Here is a 22,913-nt window from a genome sequence, read left to right as displayed (position 1 = left end):
TTATTATTATTATTATTTATACTACTTTACTCTTTGTCTTTGACTAAAATGTTCAATCATTATATTTATGCTATTCAAACTTTTTGTACAATTAATATGACTTTTTATTGGTGACTGCCAACTAATAAGAAATGAATAAGAATGAAGAATACGTGAAAGTCATTAGAACATTTAAAAAAAAGAATAAATGGTTTATTTGCATTCTATTCCCCTGTAGATGGCAGCACATAAAAGTATTGTTATTATATCTATGGTATCTATTCGCTAAGAGATGGCGCTGTAAACACATCCCGCTTATAGCGTGCTAAACTAAGACTCAAATAGTGTGACCCCGGTCCGAATTACACCCCGGTACTTTGCTTTATACTTGGGTCGTATTGAAACAAAAAAATAGTACAACGCGGACATTTATTGTTGCATCTGTCAAGAGTTGTCAAATCAATCAAATATGTCAGTGTTTGCAAAGCGGTCGATCGCTGAAGTAATGAGCGAAATCATGTGAAAAAAATCGTCTACGATAATTTTACATTGTATAGTTACCTCTTAAGTGAATTTTAATAAATCCAATGTAAAAAAGGACAAAATTTATAAACGAAGTTGGAATTTACTAGCAAGATGGCCAAGTGAGTAGTTTAATTTTATAAAACAGTAGGATCATCTAATAAGATTATCGGAGCATGCTATGCTATATCGTGTGTACCTTCGCGGACAATTGATTCCGTATACAACACAATTCATGCGTACATAATGCAATCGTTATTAGTGATACTTGTTATTACTTTTATACGGATGAAAATATTATCGTTAAAATTGTTTCGCGTCTTTTCGACACGAATTTGTATTGGAATGTAAACATTGCATTAAGTGGTTTTCCACATGTATATACATAAAGCGTATTTATTATTTACTAATGTTTAAATAATGTGTTACCTATAATAATTTTTCAATATAATTTTCTTTGTGATACATAATAACAAAGAATTGAAAACCAAATTTATATGTAATATTAGGGAATCAATATGTTGACATTAAAGTAGATAGTATCTGGGAGACCGAGCTTTGCTCGGAAAACATATAAAATCTAAAAAGATTAGCGATTTCCCAGAGATATCACCTAGCTAGATCGATTTTTCGCCCCCGAAAACCCCTATATACCAAATTTCATCGAAATCGTTAGAGCCGTTTCCGAGATTCCCGAAATATATATGTATATAAATAAATAAATATGCAAGAATTGCTCGTTTAAAGGTATTAGATTTATATTATCTAAGATCAAAAGTGTAACTAGTGAAGTACCTTTAAGTATATTGTTTTTAATGTTACTAACATGTATATTATTTTTAAATATAATACGATAACCATGATATCCTCTTCAGTCAAGAAAGATATTAATCATTCCATAATTCGAGGGATATTAAGCAATTCTCCCATACATAATTAATTAACTTCCAAGGAACTCATAAGCAAGTATTTACCTACCACCTCCAAGGCATATTCAGCATTTATTACTCATTTATTAGGGTTCCGTAGCCAAATGGCAAAAAACGGAACCCTTATAGATTCGGCATGTCTGTCTGTCTGTCTGTCTGTCCGTCCGTATGTCACAGCCACTTTTTTCCGAAACTATAAGACCTATACTGTTGAAACTTGGTAAGTAGATGTATTCTGTGAACCGCATTAAGATTTTCACACAAAAATAGAAAAAAAAAATATTTTGGGGGTTCCCCATACTTAGAACTGAAAATCAAAATTTTTTTTTTCGTCAAACCCATATGTGTGGGGTATGTATGGATAGGTCTTCAAAAATGATATTGAGGTTTCTAATATAATTTTTTTCTAAACTGAATAGTTTGCGCGAGAGACACTTCCAAAGTGGTAAAATGTGTGTGTCCCCCCTGTAACTTCTAAAATAAGAGAATGATAAAACTAAAAAAAAATATATGATGTACATTACCATGCAAACTTCCACCGAAAATTGGTTTGAACGAGATCTAGTAAGTAGTTTTTTTAATACGTCATAAATCCCCTAAATACGGAACCCTTCATGGGCGAGTCCAACTCGCGCTTGGCCGCTTTTAAAATAAAATATTGACATGTTTGTCCCCAATCCGCATTGGGCTAGCGTGGGGACTATAGACCAAGCCCTCTCGCGCATGAGAGGCCTGTGCCCAGCAGTGGGACGTATATAGGCTCAAATTATTATTAATTATTATTATTTGTCTAACAGGGAAATGATGATAGTGTTTGTGTATGACACACAATGCTGCATTGCCGAGGAGGATGACCCCATCAACGCTGTTCTGTACTTCCACCCTGGTTGGGTGTCCGACACGCAGCGGCATGCCTTAGCTGGACAGGTAAGAACTGCAATTGTGACGTTATGTATGAAAAGGGACCTTATTGTCGATGGCGGTTACGCCATTATTAACGATGCTCCGATATAAATACAATGCCGCGCGACACTGTGCGGCGTAAGCGCCAACGACAATAAGGTCCTTTTTCATAGATAATGCCCCAATTTATTAACACTCAGCTGACTAATAATTGATGCTGAGTTGGTATTAAACATGATCTCACATACTTCTGTGGCTTAAGTGGCTCCTCCGATGTTGCTTATGTCCATGGGCGACAGTGACCGCTTCTCATCAGGCGGCTTGACTGATCACAGACTTAAATTTTCACGATTTTTACACATTATTCAATTTTACAGTGGAAATTTTAACTGCTTGACTGATTTTGTGGGGTGTTCAAATGTAAAATGTATTATATAATCTGATATAATTATAAACTAACTACAGTAACCAGATACTTCCCGCGTAGAAGCCCTGTCTTGTAGTGCTCGGTAACATTTTAAAAATAGGTATATTTTTCAAATTTAAATGTCCTAGGGTCCTACCTTCTGAAATTATTTATAAAGCAACTATTTAATTATAAATATAGATTCTAAAATGTCGTTTTTAGAAAGTCTCACTACCAGTGAAGATGTTGTTAAAAATGCGACCAAACAGGTTCATTAATAATTATCTAAAACCCGTTCTGACCAATTTAATTGCGTCTAAGATTACACAATGATGTTAAAACACACTAATGCTCTATGAGTAGCCTTGGCTGTTATACCTAGATAATTTAATTCCATTAATTTTTTAATACATTCGGAGTTTTTGTAAGATCTACTTAAAAAAAATGTAAATTTTATTTTACGACTTTGTCTCCATGATTGATTTATGGATCCATGCCAAATGAGACAAGATAGACGGACATGGCGAAACTATAAGGCTTCCTAGTTGGCTACGGAACCCTAAAAAAGTTGCTTTCCAAATTTTCTAGTTCAACAAATGTAATTTTTATAAACAGTCATCATTTATTTAGGTACCTAGTGAGGTTCAATACCATTTTCGGCTTCTATCTACGTGTCTAAAATGCCTACTTTATTCATCGTCAGTTCGATACCGACCGAAATCGAAACAGAACCCTCTCTTTGCTCTAGTTTCGGCTGAAACCGAAAGCGCAACTGAAACCTTACCTTCGGCCGGACATTAAATATATCAACGTCCACTGTTAACTGACAATTCGTCAACCTTATTCCAAAGACATAAGGTCGGCCACTGATCAGTACATCGCACACCTAACAGCCATATTTCGCAGGTGGTAGGCGCCGCGCACTGCGTCAAGTCGCTGTTCTCTCAGGCCACCGCCATCACTCTACAAAGCGGCAAGTTCATCATCAGGGAGTACGGCAGATACATTCTGGTGAGTCTCATACCTCGGCCAGACTATGCCCATCGCGCTGCTCCTCGCGCTGCCGCGATGTTGCTCGCTCCGGCCACTTACTGCCCTACTCGCGCGATTAATCGCGGAGCTCCATACTTTCCTTTGACTCGCGCCAAAAAACCGGCAAAATAGAGCAGTGGGCATGACGAGTAGCGCGGCCACACTACGTCTGTGCCTACTTCCCATGCCATAGACATAGACATCCTTTATTGGTAATGATAAATTACAGGTCACAACTTACATATTATTCAATTATTATACATACGACATTATTTACACACAACTTATTTGTTCATTACGGTCACATCACAATTTATAAAAATAATAGCTTGCAATTATTTATAACTCATTATTTAATTGTTATAATTTAATAATTATTCAAACAAATATAAAATATAATTTAATAATTATTCATACACACTATTGAATGTTATTTCTTTATGTTCAATAAATTATTTATAACTGTAGAAACATTTTTCAATAAGCCATTTTTTTAATTTATATTTAAAACTTGGATCGCTTACAGCCTCTGTTATGGATTTTGACAACTTAATATAGACTACAGGTGCTGTAATATGGATAGACTTTGCTGTCTTTTTGAGTGTGTGAGGGATGGTCTTTATTTTGTGCGCGTTTCGAGTGACCCGGTCAATTCCGTCTCCTCGTCTCCCATACAGTTCTAGATTCTCTCTCTGCCACTCATCGAGTATGTGGTCAGGGTATCATACATTGATAATTATTACGCTGGAACAATTTTTGAGTACCTACATTTTAATAATAGTTAAACTTGAATTCAACCATTACGTGTTCATTAAATATTAGTATTAAACTAATCGCAACAGGAGCTAATCGACATTTAATCGCAAATAAAAGTAGTTTACTGACGTCATTCACTCATCCACTTTTCCATCGTCGCGTATCAACTATTATTAAACCATTCGAAACCTTATTGCAACGAGATAAGCTCCACCAATGGTCAAGAGCATAGATACGCATAGGCGTGTCAGTCGTAAAGATTTATGGTTATAGTTATAGGTGTAGATAACCCAGGGTTATCTACAAACCCTTACCTTATTGCTGGAGGCACGACGAACATGACATGTTTACATAAGTTATTTAGTTGCACGTTCGGCCACCCATGTGACATTGCGGAGTCTGGTTTTGTATGTATCTGTATAGCTACCACCAGTTATCTTTATACCAGTTAATAATAAATGTTTAAAATTTTATTTAAATAGATGTAAATTGTTATATAACTTTATTTCAAATAGACAGGCGGTTTATTATTAAACTGAGCTAGTATTTTTCGGCCGCATTATAAGAAGACTATTGCGGTTTTATCCAGGGCGACTGTTCTAGATACTGTACGAGTATAATTGTACATAGGTGATATTGATATCGCTGTGACGAAATATCTTATAAGTAATGCGGGTCGTGGTAAACTATTAAACCTTGGGGCCTCGATTTTTTTTCTTCTACAATCTATAACTGCTTCTGAACAGGTTTTGTAACATAACACCCATATCAACACCTGATAAAACAAAGTCCCCGTCGCGTCTGTCTGTTTGTGTATATGTAGGTAATTTTCACCAGTCAATAGAGTAAAGGTTTAGGTGTGTAATTTGGTTTGTGCGAAGCCGGGGCGGGTTGCTAGTTATTTAAATTAGTAATAGGGTCCCGTTTTTACCTTTTGGTTACGGAACCCTAAAAAAGCTCTCAAGTATTTACAGTCATAATATAATACAGATTATAACGATTTGTGTTTAGTCTAATATAAACTTTTACCCTAGGCCATAGGCAGCGACCGCAACATTCCCGACTGGGTGCTCAAAAACCGCGCGTCCCTCCTCACGTCCATGATCAAAGTGTACCACGGGGACCTGCAAGCTCTAGCTGTTCAGATGGAAGACCAGAAACGGCTCTCGGAGAAGCTGTATCAGATCTTCGAGACGTACTTGCCTGTGCTGCAGTATGGATGTCATATCTTCCAGCGTGTGCCAATGCTTAGCCTACCAAAGGTGAGTGACACAAGGCTTGGGGCTAGGGGCCCAGGCAACCTAGCAATGGTTTTGAGATGACGAAGGGGGCCGGGGCCTAGATTCTAAGTGCCATACCAAGGCTCTAAATCCGGGCCTGAGTGACAGTCAATGGCCATACATCAAAGCTGCAGCTAGCCAGCTGCGTCGGTCAGCCAACACAAAACCCCACTCGGTAAAGCTCCTCGTTATGAAGCAAAAAGTTCCAAGCTATTTTAGATTTCAAAAGTCTACCTCTAGTCTTTGTGTTAATATGTCTTGACTACACTCAATATTTCAAATCTTAGTCTGGATAAAATCGAAGCTAATCTTGATTTTATCTAGACTATGATCAAGTACTTTCCGGAAGTAAATATATACCTAGAAACCGTCTTATTTTGACGTGCCTACCCCATATGAACCGTGAAAATACTAACCGGTCAATATTTCAACATATTTGATCATGGACGGTACCAAAACTCGGAAATCTTCTGCATTAATTAAGTGATAGTTAAATTTATCAGTAATACCTACATCTTTTTAAATCATGAGTCACTAGCTACGTCGCTATTAACAGAAGCCAGAATATTACAAAATAAATACAGAATTACCGTAGACAGAGATAAGATAATGTTTGGAGTACCTACCTATTTGTTTGCTTTGCCGGCCGGTGGCCAACGACATAATGTGTTTGCGAAGAGGGTGGAAATATTACGTTACCTTACTCGTTACCTACTTGTTTTTGTCCCTATTCATGCTTAGGGGCCTTGACTCTGAATCTAATACAATTCACTTTAGACACACCTAGAATACAAGTCACAAATCGTAAAATTGTGGGAAAATCTGTGGTCGATCTGATCGCTTAAATCAGCGGTCGGCAACCCGCGGCCCGCATGTGGCCCGTGAACCTGTCACTTGCGCCCCGCGAGTCTCCCTGGCTATTTTGTATGTAATATTGACAAACGACAATGTCTGATAAAGTCATAAATATTAACAAAATGCGGCACGCGTCAAATTCGTAAACTACTATGTGGCCCTTGGCTGCTAAAAGGTTGCCGACCGCTTGCTTAAATGAACGATGTTTTTCAGATAAACTTAGTAGTAGGTAAGTAGCAGAACTATTGGCACTAAAATTCAGAATAACTCAATAAGGTTCAAATAAAAACCTCTCCGTTTATGTCCACGCCTCAAACAGTTGCTTTAAAAACTTCTTATAAAACTGTTTACGTAATGAAGGAATAGGTAGGTTCGTTTACGTCAAGTACATTGTAAAGGTTTGAAATTTTTACTGATATCGCTCCTGACGTATTATACACACACATAGATGTGTGTGGGTACAAATATATTACATGCTAAAACGATTATGGTCATATCAGCCCCTCCTATCATGGTATAAACCGTTTGAACGCCAAAGCAACTGACACGCGCGGCTATGTACAGCCCAATATCAACCTTCGTGCATTCTGACAAGGTTCAAAGTCGACAATAGGCAAGGTGCGAAGTCGGTGGAGGGAGACGTGGCGTTGATTGTCACAAACACAGGTAATCTTATGGAATGTCTGACATTAGTACTAGCGGCAGCCGCTTGAACTAATTTTACTCCATAAGATTTAACGTAGAAAAGCCTACAGAATGAGGGCAGCACCAGTCGTGCACCTAGCGAATAGACGTGGTTAAAATTAAATTTTAATTAAGCCACGCCCATGTTTTTACAGAGTGCCACATCAGTGTATCTGGAATCCATGCAGATACTGGAGCAGTGTCGTCGCAACCGCGGCGTGTTGGGTGGTGTCGTGCTATACAATAACAAGTAAGACCCTGCCTTTTAGGACAGCTTTCTGCAAACCACAACTCGTTTGGGGCTAAGCTTTGCTTAGTTTGGGGCTAGATTGATCTGTGTAAGATGTCCCCTAAAAAAAATACAGTCCACAAGAAAGTATGGAAGGCTGGCTTTCGCTCTCGGATCTAAAAAGTTTGGAAACCGGAGAACTTAATACTAGGACTTAAGACTTTAGTCTCCAGTTAATGTCGTACACGGCTATATTTATCACATGACAAAGATCCGTGCATTTATATGGCATAATAAGTAAAATATGTGTCGTTTCTAAGCAATATGTCCCACTTAGTCGCTTACCGTAAAGATGCTTTGACAGGTTACTCGTATAAATATACAAGCAAATCTCGTCCTTGTAGTAAGTGACAAAGTGGGGCCTTTGACTAGACTTCGACACATATTGTCTTTGATAGACTCGATGGATTCAAACTCATATCTCATATAAAATAGGGAACAAGACATACCAACACATGTAAACTAAAGCTTAAAACTGGTACGTAAGCACATTATAACGACTTTTTAAAGTTTAAAAATGTGTTTTTCAAACTGTGGGTCGCCTCGCCTCGTGGGTGGGAAGCCTCTACTAGCTGTGAGGCAACACAAAAGCAAACAATTTTGTACATACTAAGGGGGTCGCGTCATGAAAAAGATTGAAAAATTAAACTATGTACTAAGATTGTAAAAAACCTTAATTTATTCCACAGAATCGTCGCAACACTCCTACCACCAAGCCTCACGTCCTACCTAACCGTAGTAGACCCGTACCGGATAAAGTCTCCTGCAGAGACCCTTGAAACAGAAACACCACTACCGCTAGGCGCTCAGCTGCTGGTGGTATACGTGGCTAAGAAGATGTATAACAGCCTCAAGAAACAAGCTGAGAAGATGCAGGAGTTCAGCCACAATGGGGAGGAGATGATTGCTAGGTTTAAAAAGGTAACATTATGTTGTATATTCTACATAGTAGGTACTGAGACAGAAACATCTTTGGCGCTCAGCTATATGTCGTTTACCGTTGCTAAGAAGCAAAAGTAGACAAGATGCAAGTATTCAGCCACAATGGGGAGGATGATTGTTATGTTTAAAAAGGTAACATTATTACGTGGTAAATTTACTGTCTTGGGTGGGACTTGAACCCATGACCACTGGACCTTAGACCACTGGACTTTATCTATATCAACAGCAGTCTAAAGTAACTATGTCTGTTCTTCTGCAGAACCAAGAATCCGAACGGGACAAGCGCGACTTTCCTACCGGGATGAAGCGAGACAAATCCCTCCTGTTCACCGCCGTGCCAGAAGAGGACCACACGATGATCTCCCCTCCCACCCGCGACCCGCACGACCCCCCTCCCCCAACCATGCCCGACGTAGTCCCTTTCACCAACAAACCTAGACCAAGACCAAATAAGTTGTCTCTCAGCTTCAAAACACAAATATCCGTGGACGAGGAATCAAAGGAAAACGAAACAGTATTCACAGGACAAACTAGTGTCTGCTCCACACCCATGCTGGAATATAAAAGACTCCACGGAAACATGTTATCTATTTGCCAAAACCCCGACCCGCAGAAAGAGAAACTAGAATCAGAACCCGACGTCCTAAAGAACATAGAAAATTGTGCCAAAGTCATTGAGAACGAAAAGCGAGACAACAAAATAGTCTTAGACATAAACTGCATCGCTGATCATTACATAAACAAACCTGAACCCATTCGGAAAATGGCGAGCGTTATAGACATACAGGAAACCTTTAAAAACGTGACCAATAGAGCCACAGCGAAATTCAAATTAAAAAGATCACATGTCCCTTTGAGCGATGATATGTCTCCAGACCAAATGCAGAAAAGCGTCAGTACGATGACAATTAACGATCCTTCGTTTCCAGTATTCAGAAATGACGGGATCGAGATATCAGAGTCCTTATTCAACCAGTATCTAGAACAACACTACGCTAGCATGAAACAGGATTTATCCAAAGAAGACAACATGTTCACTTTTAACATGAAGCTATGTGAGCAAGATAAATTCGAAGGCTTCGATTCGGAGTTGACGAAATCGCCTCAACGGACACCAAAGAAAATCCCTAAAGATTCTAAAACCGTTGATCAGTCCAGGCGAAAATCGTTGTCATTACCTCTAAAGTCTTTATCGGAAAGCTCAGATTCGCAGATCGGTTCGGATTCGTCGGCTAGCTTTAAGAAGAAACTAAGTGGTGTGCAATTGACGCCGCTGATGGAAAAGCTAAGTCACCTGGCGTTTTCGGATAAGTCGAGCGGGTACAGCAGTCGAGTTATGACGCCGCTCGAGCTAAGAGAGTTTACTCCGGCGGCTGAACGACAAATAACGTTCAATGACAGGTAAATATACTGTAAATAATTTGTCGATTTTCTATATTTCTAGACAGATCCCTCTCTGGCAGACCTGTTTCAACACCAAAATAATCCGATTTATAAATATTTGATCAAACAAGAAATTTCATTCAAGCTTCCTTCCATTTTCCTTGAACTGCGAAATGCCTTGAATGATACACTTTGGAATTGAAGGAACGCTGACTCTGTTCGTAGTCGCTTTCCTCTACAAAGCGGGAAAACTCTGAGATCGGCTACGACCGTAGCGCTACGAAAACGGCAGTACGCTGTAGATCACGTTGAGTTTTTTTAATGCTGCCTTAGAGCTACTGCAAAAAAATAATTCTGTGATCAAATGCAAAATGAGTTTGGATATCATTCAAGGTCATTTTGTGTTTCATCAGAATGACCTAGCTAGACGCGTCCAGTTTAAATATAAGGTCCATGTGATCTGTACCTGATATCGTTTCAGACCAAAAACCCAGCGCCAAGACTCAGAATCGGACTACGATTCCGACTCTGATTTAGAGCACCTACCTTCCTACACGCAACACGCCGTCAAATGCGGGTTATTCGTGAGCGGCCTCCACAACATGGCGCTACTAGCGCTCGTGGACGTCGGCGCGGCTGACGACATCGACGTCATCAACTCCTTGGTGAGACATTACTGAGACTTGGCTACCTTCCTACACGCAACACGCCGTCAAATGCGGGTTATTCGTGAGCGGCCTCCACAACATGGCGCTACTAGCGCTCTTGGATGTCGGCGCGGCTGACGACATCGACGTCATCAACTCCTTGGTGAGACATTACTGAGACTTGGCTACCTTCCTACACGCAACACGCCGTCAAATGCGGGTTATTCGTGAGCGGCCTCCACAACATGGCGCTACTAGCGCTCGTGGACGTCGGCGCGGCTGACGACATCGACGTCATCAACTCCTTGGTGAGACATTACTGAGACTTGGCTACCTTCCTACACGCAACACGCCGTCAAATGCGGGTTATTCGTGAGCGGCCTCCACAACATGGCGCTACTAGCGCTCGTGGATGTCGGCGCGGCTGACGACATCAACGTCATCAACTCCTTGGTGAGACATTACTGAGACTTGGCTACCTTCCTACACGCAACACGCCGTCAAATGCGGGTTATTCGTGAGCGGCCTCCACAACATGGCGCTACTAGCGCTCGTAGACGTCGGCGCGGCTGACGACATCGACGTCATCAACTCCTTGGTGAGACATTACTGAGACTTGGCTACCTTCCTACACGCAACACGCCGTCAAATGCGGGTTATTCGTGAGCGGCCTCCACAACATGGCGCTACTAGCGCTCGTGGATGTCGGCGCGGCTGACGACATCAACGTCATCAACTCCTTGGTGAGACATTACTGAGACTTGGCTACCTTCCTACACGCAACACGCCGTCAAATGCGGGTTATTCGTGAGCGGCCTCCACAACATGGCGCTACTAGCGCTCGTGGACGTCAGCGCGGCTGACGACAGCGACGTCATCAACTCCTTGGTGAGACATTACTGAGACTTGGCTACCTTCCTACACGCAACACGCCGTCAAATGCGGGTTATTCGTGAGCGGCCTCCACAACATGGCGCTACTAGCGCTCGTAGACGTCGGCGCGGCTGACGACATCGACGTCATCAACTCCTTGGTGAGTTAGATCTTAACTTATATTGTTATTCTTACGCACCCTGTAGGGGCAGAGGGTCTTCACATGGGTATCGTCATTTAGGGCCAGTTGCACCGACCACATATGACAGACTGATCAACGTCAGCCGGCGCGCCTCGGCGCTCTACTATGAAACTTTCCATACATAAAAATTTACAGTGAAATTATTCTAACATCACATAACAAAACTTCCGTGAGACAAAGACATATTAAATGTATTAGAAACGGGTCACTCACGCCTCCCTGCTGCCACCGGCGCCTGCGCCGAGTCATCGGGCGCGGAGAGCTACGGCCCGCAGTCTGCGCCGGGCCGCCACCGTAAACGCAAGCTCCTGATGACACTTCTCGGTACGAAGTGAAACATGTCGAGCGTTTTTCGACTTAAAATACGTGAGTGACCCGTTTCTAATATATTTAACATCACATATTTGACAGTTACAAATTGACCCTTATAAGTTACTAAGATTACCGTTTAATATATATATATATATATGACTTTAAGGCTATCAGTTAAACGGTAATCTTAGCATCATATCTATAAGGGTGAATTCATAACTGTCAAATATGTGATCTTAGAAAAGAAACACTGTAGCGAACTCTGTAACGATACGAACAGTTTGGTGCAACCGACCCTTAGTGTTTCACTCGCAGGCAAGTGTTCACCTATCATGTCCAATAGAACCCGTCGTTACTCTCAAGATTTAATTTTTTGAACATACGTCCGCTCGGGTCTCATACGTCTCAATATTAGAACATTTACGAGGCATAAACAACTTTGCTTTTCTTAAATAATTTATATTATTTTCAGTGGGAAACCTCTCTAAACGCACTGGGCCCCATCGAGCAAAAATGCATGGAGCCCCTCGGCGCAGGCGCGGACGACGCGAGCGACTACAGCTATCTCACTCTCGACCCCGATTGGGGCACGGTGCGCAAGGGCGGGCCGTGGGCCGCGCTCGATATAGCCACCATGGGGCTCATACATCACGAGTTGGCTGAAGATCCTGACATGTCGGAGATGATTCTAAGGTAAAACTTCATCTAACGACATCAACTTTGACGACCGGTCTGGCCTAGTGGGTAGTGACCCTGCCTATGAAGCCGATGGTCCCGGGTTCGAATCCTGGTAAGGGCATTTATTTGTATGATGATACAGATATTTGTTCCTGAGTCATGGTTGTTTTCTATGTATTTAAGTATTTATATATATTATATATATCGTTGTCTGAGTACCCACAACACAAGCCTTCTTGAGCTTACCGTGGGGCTTAGTCAATTTGTGTAAGAATGTCCCTATAATATTTATTTATTTATTTATTATTTATTTATCTAAAAGTTTCTTGCATTCTCGATACATACAGACTGCTTCATTCTTAATGCCGAGGGGCCATGTTGTTAAAGGCGGGCCTGGGCCCGGGGGCTTATACAATAACATATACTAATCTATGACTTATACATCACGAGTTGGCTAACGATCCAGATATGTTGGAGATGATTCTAAGGTCAGTTGTATAATTGGGTGGTGGTGCTCCATAGAAGTGTTGTCTTTATAAAGCAGGATGAGAATATGATTTTGAATTATATTTCGAAGTGATAGGGTTCAATTTTAATTTGTGATATCTGATATTCTTTCTTTCTTATAAAGGGGTTGAGGCCACATATCGCTGTTACGATTTTTTCGGCGATATTATACAGGGTGGATTTTCTTTTTGGGTCAGTGAGGGCAGCTACCAGATCCCGTGCTGCTACGAGAAAACGGTCTAAGAAGACCTTCCCTCGATTTCAAATTAATGAAGATTGGCTTTTACAGATTTTGGAAAAAACATACAGGGTGCGAGAAAAAGGTCATTTTTGACAAACTTTTTTTTGATGCCAATCGATCCCATTCCTATTAAGGATCAAAAGCTTGTATGGAACCAAAAAAAAATTTCCGGCTAGAAAAGCCACAAATCGAGGAAAACTTTTCCCATACAATTTGTATGAAAATGAAAACTTTTATTTTTCACATGCTATTTTTGTATGCCAATCGATTCCATTCCTATCCAGTATCAATAGTCTCTTTGGGGTCAACTTACGGTAATGTACTAAAAAGCCACAAATTAAAGAAAACTTTTTCCATACATTTACTATGGAGAAAAAGTGAAATTTAATTCACATTTTTCTATCTGGCCAAGCAGTCCTGTTACATTTAAGGATCATAATACTGTATGAAGACATTGCTGTAGGACTGATGGGCGAGATAGAAAATTGAGAATAACATTTCACATTTTCTCCATAGTAAGTATGGAATTTTTTTTTATTAATTTGTGGCTTTTAAGTACATTACCGTAAGTTGACCCCTAGGAAACTATTGATACTGGATAGGAATGGAATCGATTGGCATACAAAAATAGCATGTGAAAAATTCAAGTTTTCATTTTCATACAAACTGTATGGGAAAAGTTTTCCTCGATTTGTGGCTTTTCTAGCCGGAAAAATTTTTTTGGTTCCATACAAGCTTTTGATCCTTAATAGGAATGGGATCGATTGGCATCAAAAAAAAAGTTTGTCAAAAATGACCTTTTTCTCGCACCCTGTATGTTTTTCCAAAATCTGTAAAAGCCAATCTTCATTCATTTGAAATCGAAGGAAGGTCTTCTAAGACCGTTTTCTCGTCGCAGCACGGGATCTGGTAGCTGCCCTCACTGACCCAAAAAGAAAATCCACCCTGTATAGTAGACGCAAATGAAACTGACGACGGGGGTCGTAAAACTTCTCATTCACACTCGCGTGGTTTTAGGTAGAGTGAGAGAGATAGTGATATGACCGCGATCGTCAGTTTGGTTTGCGTGCGTTCGTTTTAGGGTCTCGGCACAGAATAACTAATAGTACTACCGTACAGAAAATTCACTCCTTCACAAAAGTCAGGTTTAGGTATAAAATTACACCTATATCGCCGCCTGCAAGCAAAATTGAAACTTATAACCGCGAACGAACCGTGAATCTCCTTTGCGCGCCGCAGTTTTATGACCGAGCTGTGAGTGTCGGCACGGGGTTATTACTTGACAAGTTTTTATACCTATACCCACTGATTTATTGTTTTAAAGATAAATATGTAGGAATTACAAACGTTGATTATGTAAACATACATTTTTTATCCGAAGATAGCATGTCTGATTCTCGCGGAAGTAAGTTTCGAAGCCATTGTGTATTTTCAATTTTGCGCGAGCGCCACGTGACACGACAATTGTGCGCGCCGAGCGGCAGCCCACTCCTATACGCCTGTCCGGTGGGCGCGCCGGCCAAATGTACCTAAACTGCGGAGTGAAACCCCCCTGGTCTCGGCGGAGACTCGAGTAGGACTTTTCAATTGTAGATTTGACAAGAAATACACTACACCGATTTAAACTTTCACGATTTTATACACATTATTAAATTGTACAACGGGACTTAATCGCGTATCTAAGTTTTAAGATTCACCTCCGACGTTTCGAGAACGCGCGGGTAGTTCGAAAAACTCGCGCGGTTAGAAGATGCCGATGTCAACTTTGGCCAGTCTTCTCCGAGGCCGCGGGGACAACGCCGTCCTCGAAACGTCGGAGGTGAATCTTAAAACTTAGATACGCGATTAAGTCCCGCTGTACAATAGGCTACATGACTAATTTATTTTTATGGTATCAATCGATCGGGTTTTTTTAGGATCAAATGTCTATATGGGACCTGTAAATAAGAAGATGTTTTTATTAAAAGTTATCTTTATTTAATCAACACTGTCTTCATACATGAAGCCATCATGACAATGTCTGGTGTTGCCATAGTCTACTTATAATATCCCTCTTACATCCCCTTTCTTTTCAAGCAGCTACAACCATGACATGTCTGTCTACTAGCAAGTAGACTTTTTACAATAATAGCTAAATAATTAAAACACATATAAAAGCATAAACTATCAAATTTAATCAGTTTGATAATCACAGAGATAGCTAGGTTTCTTAATCAGTCGACCTGCTCTAGTTCTTATAGCAGAATTGTTATTTTCATTAGCAATACTTTGACCATTCTCATTTTGTTCTGTGTAGTTCTGAACATCAACAATATTCTTACTTTGTTCTGAAACATAGCTATCATCTGTCATATCAGCAATACTATTTCTTCTATACCCTTCAAATACTGTCAACGGTTCCTCCTCATCGCTATACAATATTGGGCTATCTCTTACAGTTTTCATTTCTCTCTGATTTTTACAATTTATTAAGTACCTTCTATTCCTAAACAAGTTCTGTCCAGTTTCTGTTTTAATTTGAAAAGAGTTGGGTCTGCTATCTTTTCTCACTACTTCAGCATAGCTGTTAGGTTTATTATTATTAAGTAATACAACTTTTTGACCCTCATCTAGCTTTCCCAAGTTTTTTGATCCTCTATCATAGTACTGTTTTTGTTTCCATGCATTGTCATACAATATTTTTTGCACATTACAATTTTCTTTACTAGGTTTCTGAATACTAGGCAACAAACCCTTAATTTTCCTGCCCATTAACAATTCTGAAGGCGTATTATAATTAAATTCCTTTGAAATTGGTGTGTTCCTATATTCTAACAGGCTTAAGTATCTATCTTTTTGTTCATAATCAGCTTTTTTAAAAAGATTCTTAGTTATTTGAATATATCTCTCCGCTAATCCATTAGACTGGGCATAGGTAGGACTGCTTGTTTTGTGTACAAAACCCCAACTAGTAACAAATTCTTTAAATTTGATACTAGTATAGTTAGTCGCCCCATCACTATACAAATATTCAGGGATCCCAAATCTACTAAAGATAGCTTTCAATGCATCTATTGTAGTTTCTGGTCGTAAATCTTTCAATTCTGACACTTCAAAGTATTTGCTATAGTAATCCACTACAATTATAAAGTTTTTTCCTTTATAGTGAAATACATCTGTACCCAAGTGCCACCATGGCTTATTTGGCATTTCCCTAATTTGCATAGGTTCTTTTATATTATTTTTCTTAAACCTATCACATGTACTACAATTCAAAACTTTATTTTCAATGTCTCTTGACATGAACGGCCAAAACATGCATGATCTAGCCCTAGCCTTACACTTATCTAATCCCATGTGATTGTAATGAATACGCTCTAACATGTCTGATCTTAAGGTTTGTGGAACAATAATACAGTTATTCTTGAAAATCAGTTCATCACACACATACAGTTCTCCACTAAATGTAAAGTATGGTCTCAAACTATTAGGAATATCTTTAATACTTGGCCATCCATTCAAAATGTAATATTTTATTTGTTGTAAATCTGTGTCTTTATTTGTCTCATCCTTAAAAATTTGTAATTTCCTATCTGTTACTGGTAAAGAACTCACAACCATCCTAACTTGAGCCTCAATTTCCTGTTCTAGAAGATTATCATTTGTTTTTAAATTATGTCTAGATAATGCATCAGCTATCAAAAGGTCTTTTCCAGGTTTGTATTTCACAATTATGTCATATTTCTGCAAGTGTAAACGCATGCGCTGTAATCTTAATGGTATATCACATATGGGTTTCTTAAAAATTGACTCTAAGGGTCTGTGGTCAGTCTCAACTGCAATTTGTTTACCATAAATATATTGATGATAGCGAGAACATCCAAATAAAATGGCTAAGAGTTCTTTTTCAATTTGAGCATATAATTTTTGAGTGCTGGTCATGGATTTGGAGGCATAAGCTACCGGTAAGTCATTTTGTAATAATACCGCTCCAAGAGCGTCTTTTGAAGCATCTACTGACAATTTCACTGGTCTACTGACATCATAATATTGCAGCACAGGGTCTGAAACTAATATTTTTTTAAGTTCACAAAAGGAATCATCATGTTCTTTTGACCACAACCATTCTACATCTTTTTTTATTAAATTTCTTAGAGGACTACAAACTTGTGATAAAGATGGTATAAACTTGGCCACATATGTGATCATTCCTAACAAGCGCTGCAATTCTTTTACATTTTGTGGCTTTTCCATTTTAATTATAGAGTCTATTTTTGTAGGATCAGGCTTTATACCATCTTTAGTCAGTAGGTGTCCTAGATATTCTATTTCTGACTTTCCAAATACACACTTAGTTGAATTAAACTTTACCCCATTTTCTTTTGCCATTTGTAATACTTTTAATAAACGTTCATCATGTTCTGCTTGATCTTTACCATATACTACTAGGTCGTCAACAAACACTTCACATCCATTTATATTTTGAAAAATTTCTTTATATCTACGATGAAAAACTTCTGGTGCAGAACAAAGCCCATATGGTAGACGTTTAAAATAATATCTACCAAAAGGTGTAGAGAACGTGCACAGTTTAGCACTATCCTCATGAAGTTTAATTTGAAAGAATGCTGTAGATGCATCCAGTTTACTAAATACTTTAGCACCTGCCATTCTACTAGACACTTCTTCAAAGGTAGGTAATTTGAAATGTTCCCTCATAATACAATTATTTAAATTTCCTGGATCTAAACAAACTCTAATTTTCCCATTCGGTTTTTTTACAATAACTATATTGCTAACAAACTCAGTCGGCTCTGTTATTTTTGAAATAACTTGAAGTTTTTCCATTTTATCTAATTCCCTTTTCAAGCTCTCGTGTAATGATATTGGTACTTTCCTACAAGATTCCACTTTGCCCTGAGCATTTTCTTTTAACTTGATTTTATAGTCTGAACCACTTAAAGTGCCTATAATTTTGTCATCAAACAGTTCTTTATAATTTTCTGTGAGATTATTACAGTCATTTTTTATACAATTTAGATATTTTCTTTCCATTAGTTCTTCCTTGAATATTGATTTACGACCTAACACTGGTAGAATCGGGCGAACTGAGTCGATAACATAGAATTTCAATTGTACTTGTCTATTATTTATAAAATTTCCAGTTAATTTAATTTTACCGACGCAGTTCAGCTCTGTTCCTTCATAATTATACAAGTTGTTTGCATTTTTTTCCACTTTATTTTCTAATCCGAGTTTCTTAACATACCTTAATGGAAGCACGTTGCAGTCCGCACCAGTATCCAATTTAAAGTCTATAATGTGACCATGTATTTGAATGGCCTCATAGTCTTCTTTCCTTTGAATCGAATTAATTTGCACCATACCTAACACAATATCACTTTCATCCGATGACAGATCTACTACATTCACATTCTTGACATTTCTACACATTTTTCCGTAATGCCCGAATTTGTTACACTTTTTGCAAACCTGATTAAACGCTGGACACTTGAAACCATGTACAAAGCCGCATCTGTGACATGGAGGTCTGGTAGTAGACTGTGACCGCTGATATCCACTTGTACCTGCTTCCTCAGATTGATCTCTCATATTTCTTGATCCATAATTTCTTCTCTCTGGTTGTTTTCTTTGTTCAGTATTTTCTTTAGATCTATAACTATAGCTTTTGTCCTTCTTTACTACACTTACTGCTTGTTCTTCAACATCAAAGTCCTTAATTTGTTTTTCTGTATAATCATATGTTTTGCAAATTTTTATGCATTTTGGCAAATCCAGGTCAGATTCTTTGAGTAGACGCTCCACAACATTTTTCTTTTTAATTCCTCTAATTATCTGATCTTTTATTAAACTGTCCCTAAGTGTTCCAAAATTACAGTCTGCACTTAGGGTCCTCAATGTGTTGACATACTCGTCCAAAGTCTCCCCTTCTTGTATTTTACGTCTAAAGAAGACATTTCTGTTGATACTTTCATTGCTTAGTGGCAAGAAATATTTTGAGAACTGCTCAACGAGCTCTTCATAGGTCTTAATTTTTTCATTGTCAAAATTATTGTAAATTTCTATACATTCTTCACCAATGCAATGAAGAAATAAAGCAATCTTGCTTTCTTCGTCTAATCGTTGTTTTGCCCCCGTGGCAGTATAATAGAGTTTAAATCTTTGTAGCCATTTTTTATAATTTTCCGATGGATCTCCTTGTAGGGATAATGGCGGCGGTTGTTTTAGAGTTTCCATTTTATAAGTTCACATCACTAACCACTGCGCCCATTTACTTCTCCTAATACTGTTCACGTTCGTTCACTTTAGATTCGACTGCGCCATGTAAATAAGAAGATGTTTTTATTAAAAGTTATCTTTATTTAATCAACACTGTCTTCATACATGAAGCCATCATGACAATGTCTGGTGTTGCCATAGTCTACTTATAATATCCCTCTTACAGGACCTATTGCATTAAAGTAACACAAAAGTCAGAAATTGTAGTCAAAGGCCGACAGTCGCATTTCAATCGCGAAACGCCCTATACAAAACGGCCAAGGGCCGTGACGTCATCGCCCATCTTGTAGTATGGACAAAACAAGAAAATTGCGTTTTTGTCGGTGAAATATTGCGTTTATGTATATAGTTGCTATACAATATTTTATTGCATGAAATGTAAGGAATCGAATGGTACCCTTACTTTTATCGTTTTTGGAAGTTAAAAAAAAACTTAAATTTTGAAACTTTCAGGGCCTGTATTTTTGCAATTTTTCAATATTTTATTTTAATATCCACATTATTGTGATAAATTGCTCGTTTGCTATCAATTTTACTAGATTTTGTTATAAAATTCAACATGTGTCATCATCCCTATTGGATAATAAGAAATACACCGTTTCCAGGAGCGACGAGAGCTGCGTGGTGGGCGTGTCGATGGGCGGCGCGCAGATCTACTACCAGGAGAGCGCGGCCCGCGGCCCCGGCCCGCCCGCGCCGTCCGACCCCCTCGCCGCCGCCGCCCTGCGCGCGCGCCGCCGGCTCCACCGCGACCACGCCGCCACCATCATATAATACTACGTCATAGACTAGGGATCCTCTAGACTGAGTTTAGAGCAATTATTTCATGAAACCGATGCTGCCAAAAATACGGGGGTGCGGGGGGACGAGGTGAGCGAATCCCGTGCCGTGATTGGTCCGTTCAAAGACACGGACCAATCACGGCACGGGATTGACTCGAAGATGGAGTAAAACTACCGTATAAGTGGCAGAGGGGGTAGCGTTACTATGCTCAGTCTAGAGGATGCCTTGTCTGTGTCCTACGTACTCGGCTGTAAAGCTAGGACGAGGATAGGAATGTTTCCTAGACGCAGATGTTGCGGGGCTAAGGAAAGTCGAGTGAGGTCTGATCTATGGGCTGAAATAGCTATACCAGTAGAGCAACTCACGGCGGCCGCTACATCGCGACCTTGCCGCTACGTTTATATAAACCTACGTGTACTTATAGTGAGGCTTCTGATGCCAATGAAGACCCTGCTCTGGGCCCTTTTAGGTATAAGTTTTACCAAAGATGAGTGAAGTCTACGACGACGAAGTTTCCTGCTTCGAATTTGACGAAAAGTAAAACGAATGGCGCTCTCCGGCTGCGTTCATTATGCGGTATTTCTGGTTAAGTTTATTTGAAGACCAAGTGTCAAATAACGCAGTACGCGACATTTATTTCAGTTACACTAGGGAGCACATTTTTCTTACACTTTTCCTACCTTATACTATCGATGAATGGTTATGCACGAGCGCGACCTGCGCTGCCAAAATTCTCGCGGTAGTCTTCAGATGCGTCGCCGATATACCCTACCGCCATAAGAACCATTCCTCAAGTTATAGTTTAGAACAACCAATCATAGTGTTAGATACATTAAGCGAATACTGAATACAAAAGTGTATGCTTGTATGTGTTAAATAATGGCATGGAACTTGAAATATCATGGGCATCATGGCGGCTATGTTCAGTATAGATAAATAAAGTAGGTATCCTTAACTCATACCAGGTAATGACTAAGTGGAACGCGGTGTATTGTTTCGGTATTCTAGTGTAAGCTTGTGACGCAGTCAATCTCTGATACCGTCTAGAAGTAATAGGTAGATGTGTAATTGGAATATTATTCCTTATTTTATACTCTTATTATAATGTAGAATTCACTATTTATACAAGATGTCACAAAATCATAAAATAAATTAATTTTGCGACATCATGTAGGTGCTTACCACAAATTGTGCTTAGCACTCGTCCAGTCACGCTAAAATACTTTATTTTTTACCTAAATAGGGTCTTGACCTTGCCATAGATTTTTAATTATACAAAAACGTATTTGCTAGTTTATTTATCAAGTATTGTATCCCAGATATATTAGATATAAGTATGTTTTTATTGTTATTAGGAACTGTATGTCTTAACTTTCGGTTCCATGCTTCCCAATTCCCGTACTAAATAGACTTTTGGCAGTAAAGTGTTAACTCTAGGACTGCTTCGGTAATTTCTCTTCTATTATAGTAGGTGTTTGTGGGATTAAAATAAGATGAAAAGTATTCCTTGATCCCATTTATATTTTGATCAAGATTTATTTTATGACCAAAGTACTTTTTTACTTTGCCCTTTGCAAATGTTTTATCTCAATTTGCAGAATTTATGACCAGTACAAGATTTGTATACAAGGTGTCTACATATCATTCTCATCCCTCCTACTAGTTTCGTTCTAATAAATATTATATGTACATTATGTATATACCGAGCATACACATAAGTACCTAACAGAACAAAAAGTGGTAGACGTGAAAAGTATAAATAATTTGTCCTACTTTAAGAAAGGCAACCGCTTCCACAGTATTTGAAGACTGGATGTTCCAGAGACCTTTTCAAATAATAGTTAAATATACCTACCTACTACCATGACTTTGAAACAAAACATCGAAATATTATCCGACTAATGAAATAGGTCCCAATAAGCTAGTTCACCAATGAATCAGACAAAATATTACTACACTGTACACATGACGATTTAGTAAGTTTAACTTTTCAGGCTTTCATTTATTTTATGAAAATTATTAACGGTCAGTGCCAGTGACCCGATAGTCGTGTTCTGTTTTTATCTACGGGATTTTGCATGTTATCGGCTGCGTTCGTAGCGTGTAGCACTGAATGTGTTAATTGGAAATACTAAATTACGCTACCTCTGCTTACTTTATTGTTTCTAAGAAATTGCAGCAGTCACGATTTGTATTCTTATGTAGCTCATCTCATTCTTGCCATTAGATATAAGTTTCTGGCCAAGTATGATAATGATAGCTATGCGCGCTCAATCTTGCCATCCAATCAGAGTATTGTTAGCAAAGTTTTTATGTATACTTTGTATTCCATGTTTTTGTTATTCAGTATTATTTGACATTCCAAGTTATGTTATTATTTTGATATATTTAACGTTGCCACGAGATATCCTCATAACTCATAATGGATTAC

At 39.0% G+C, this 22,913-nt stretch overlaps 1 protein-coding gene across 1 annotated transcript; it reads left to right on the top strand.

Annotated features, from left to right (window-relative positions):
• The first annotated feature begins 443 nt into the window (after window positions 1-443).
• LOC134653168 (uncharacterized) lies at window positions 444-20,473 on the top strand. Its single transcript, XM_063508516.1, has 10 exons — window positions 444-623; window positions 2,228-2,357; window positions 3,646-3,750; window positions 5,562-5,789; window positions 7,502-7,596; window positions 8,325-8,556; window positions 8,837-9,978; window positions 10,442-10,625; window positions 12,467-12,687; window positions 20,305-20,473. Exons 1-10 carry the CDS (start codon window positions 616-618, stop codon window positions 20,471-20,473), a joined length of 2,514 nt encoding a protein of 837 aa, XP_063364586.1. The 5' UTR covers window positions 444-615.
• The last annotated feature ends 2,440 nt before the right edge of the window (window positions 20,474-22,913 follow it).

Source organism: Cydia amplana, chromosome 12 (assembly GCF_948474715.1).
Source record: "Cydia amplana chromosome 12, ilCydAmpl1.1, whole genome shotgun sequence".
In the NCBI taxonomy this organism is placed as follows: Eukaryota; Metazoa; Arthropoda; class Insecta; order Lepidoptera; family Tortricidae; genus Cydia; species Cydia amplana.
This window is presented reverse-complemented; position numbering and strand designations above follow the sequence as displayed.

What these genes read in the sequence shown, in the direction of transcription:
- LOC134653168 (XM_063508516.1), top strand. An exon ending in CAATGCTTAGCCTACCAAAG is followed by an intron (nt 5,790 to 7,501) that starts GTGAGTGACACA and finishes ATGTTTTTACAG; the next exon opens with AGTGCCACATCAGTGTATCT. An exon ending in ATGTCGGAGATGATTCTAAG is followed by an intron (nt 12,688 to 20,304) that starts GTAAAACTTCAT and finishes CACCGTTTCCAG; the next exon opens with GAGCGACGAGAGCTGCGTGG.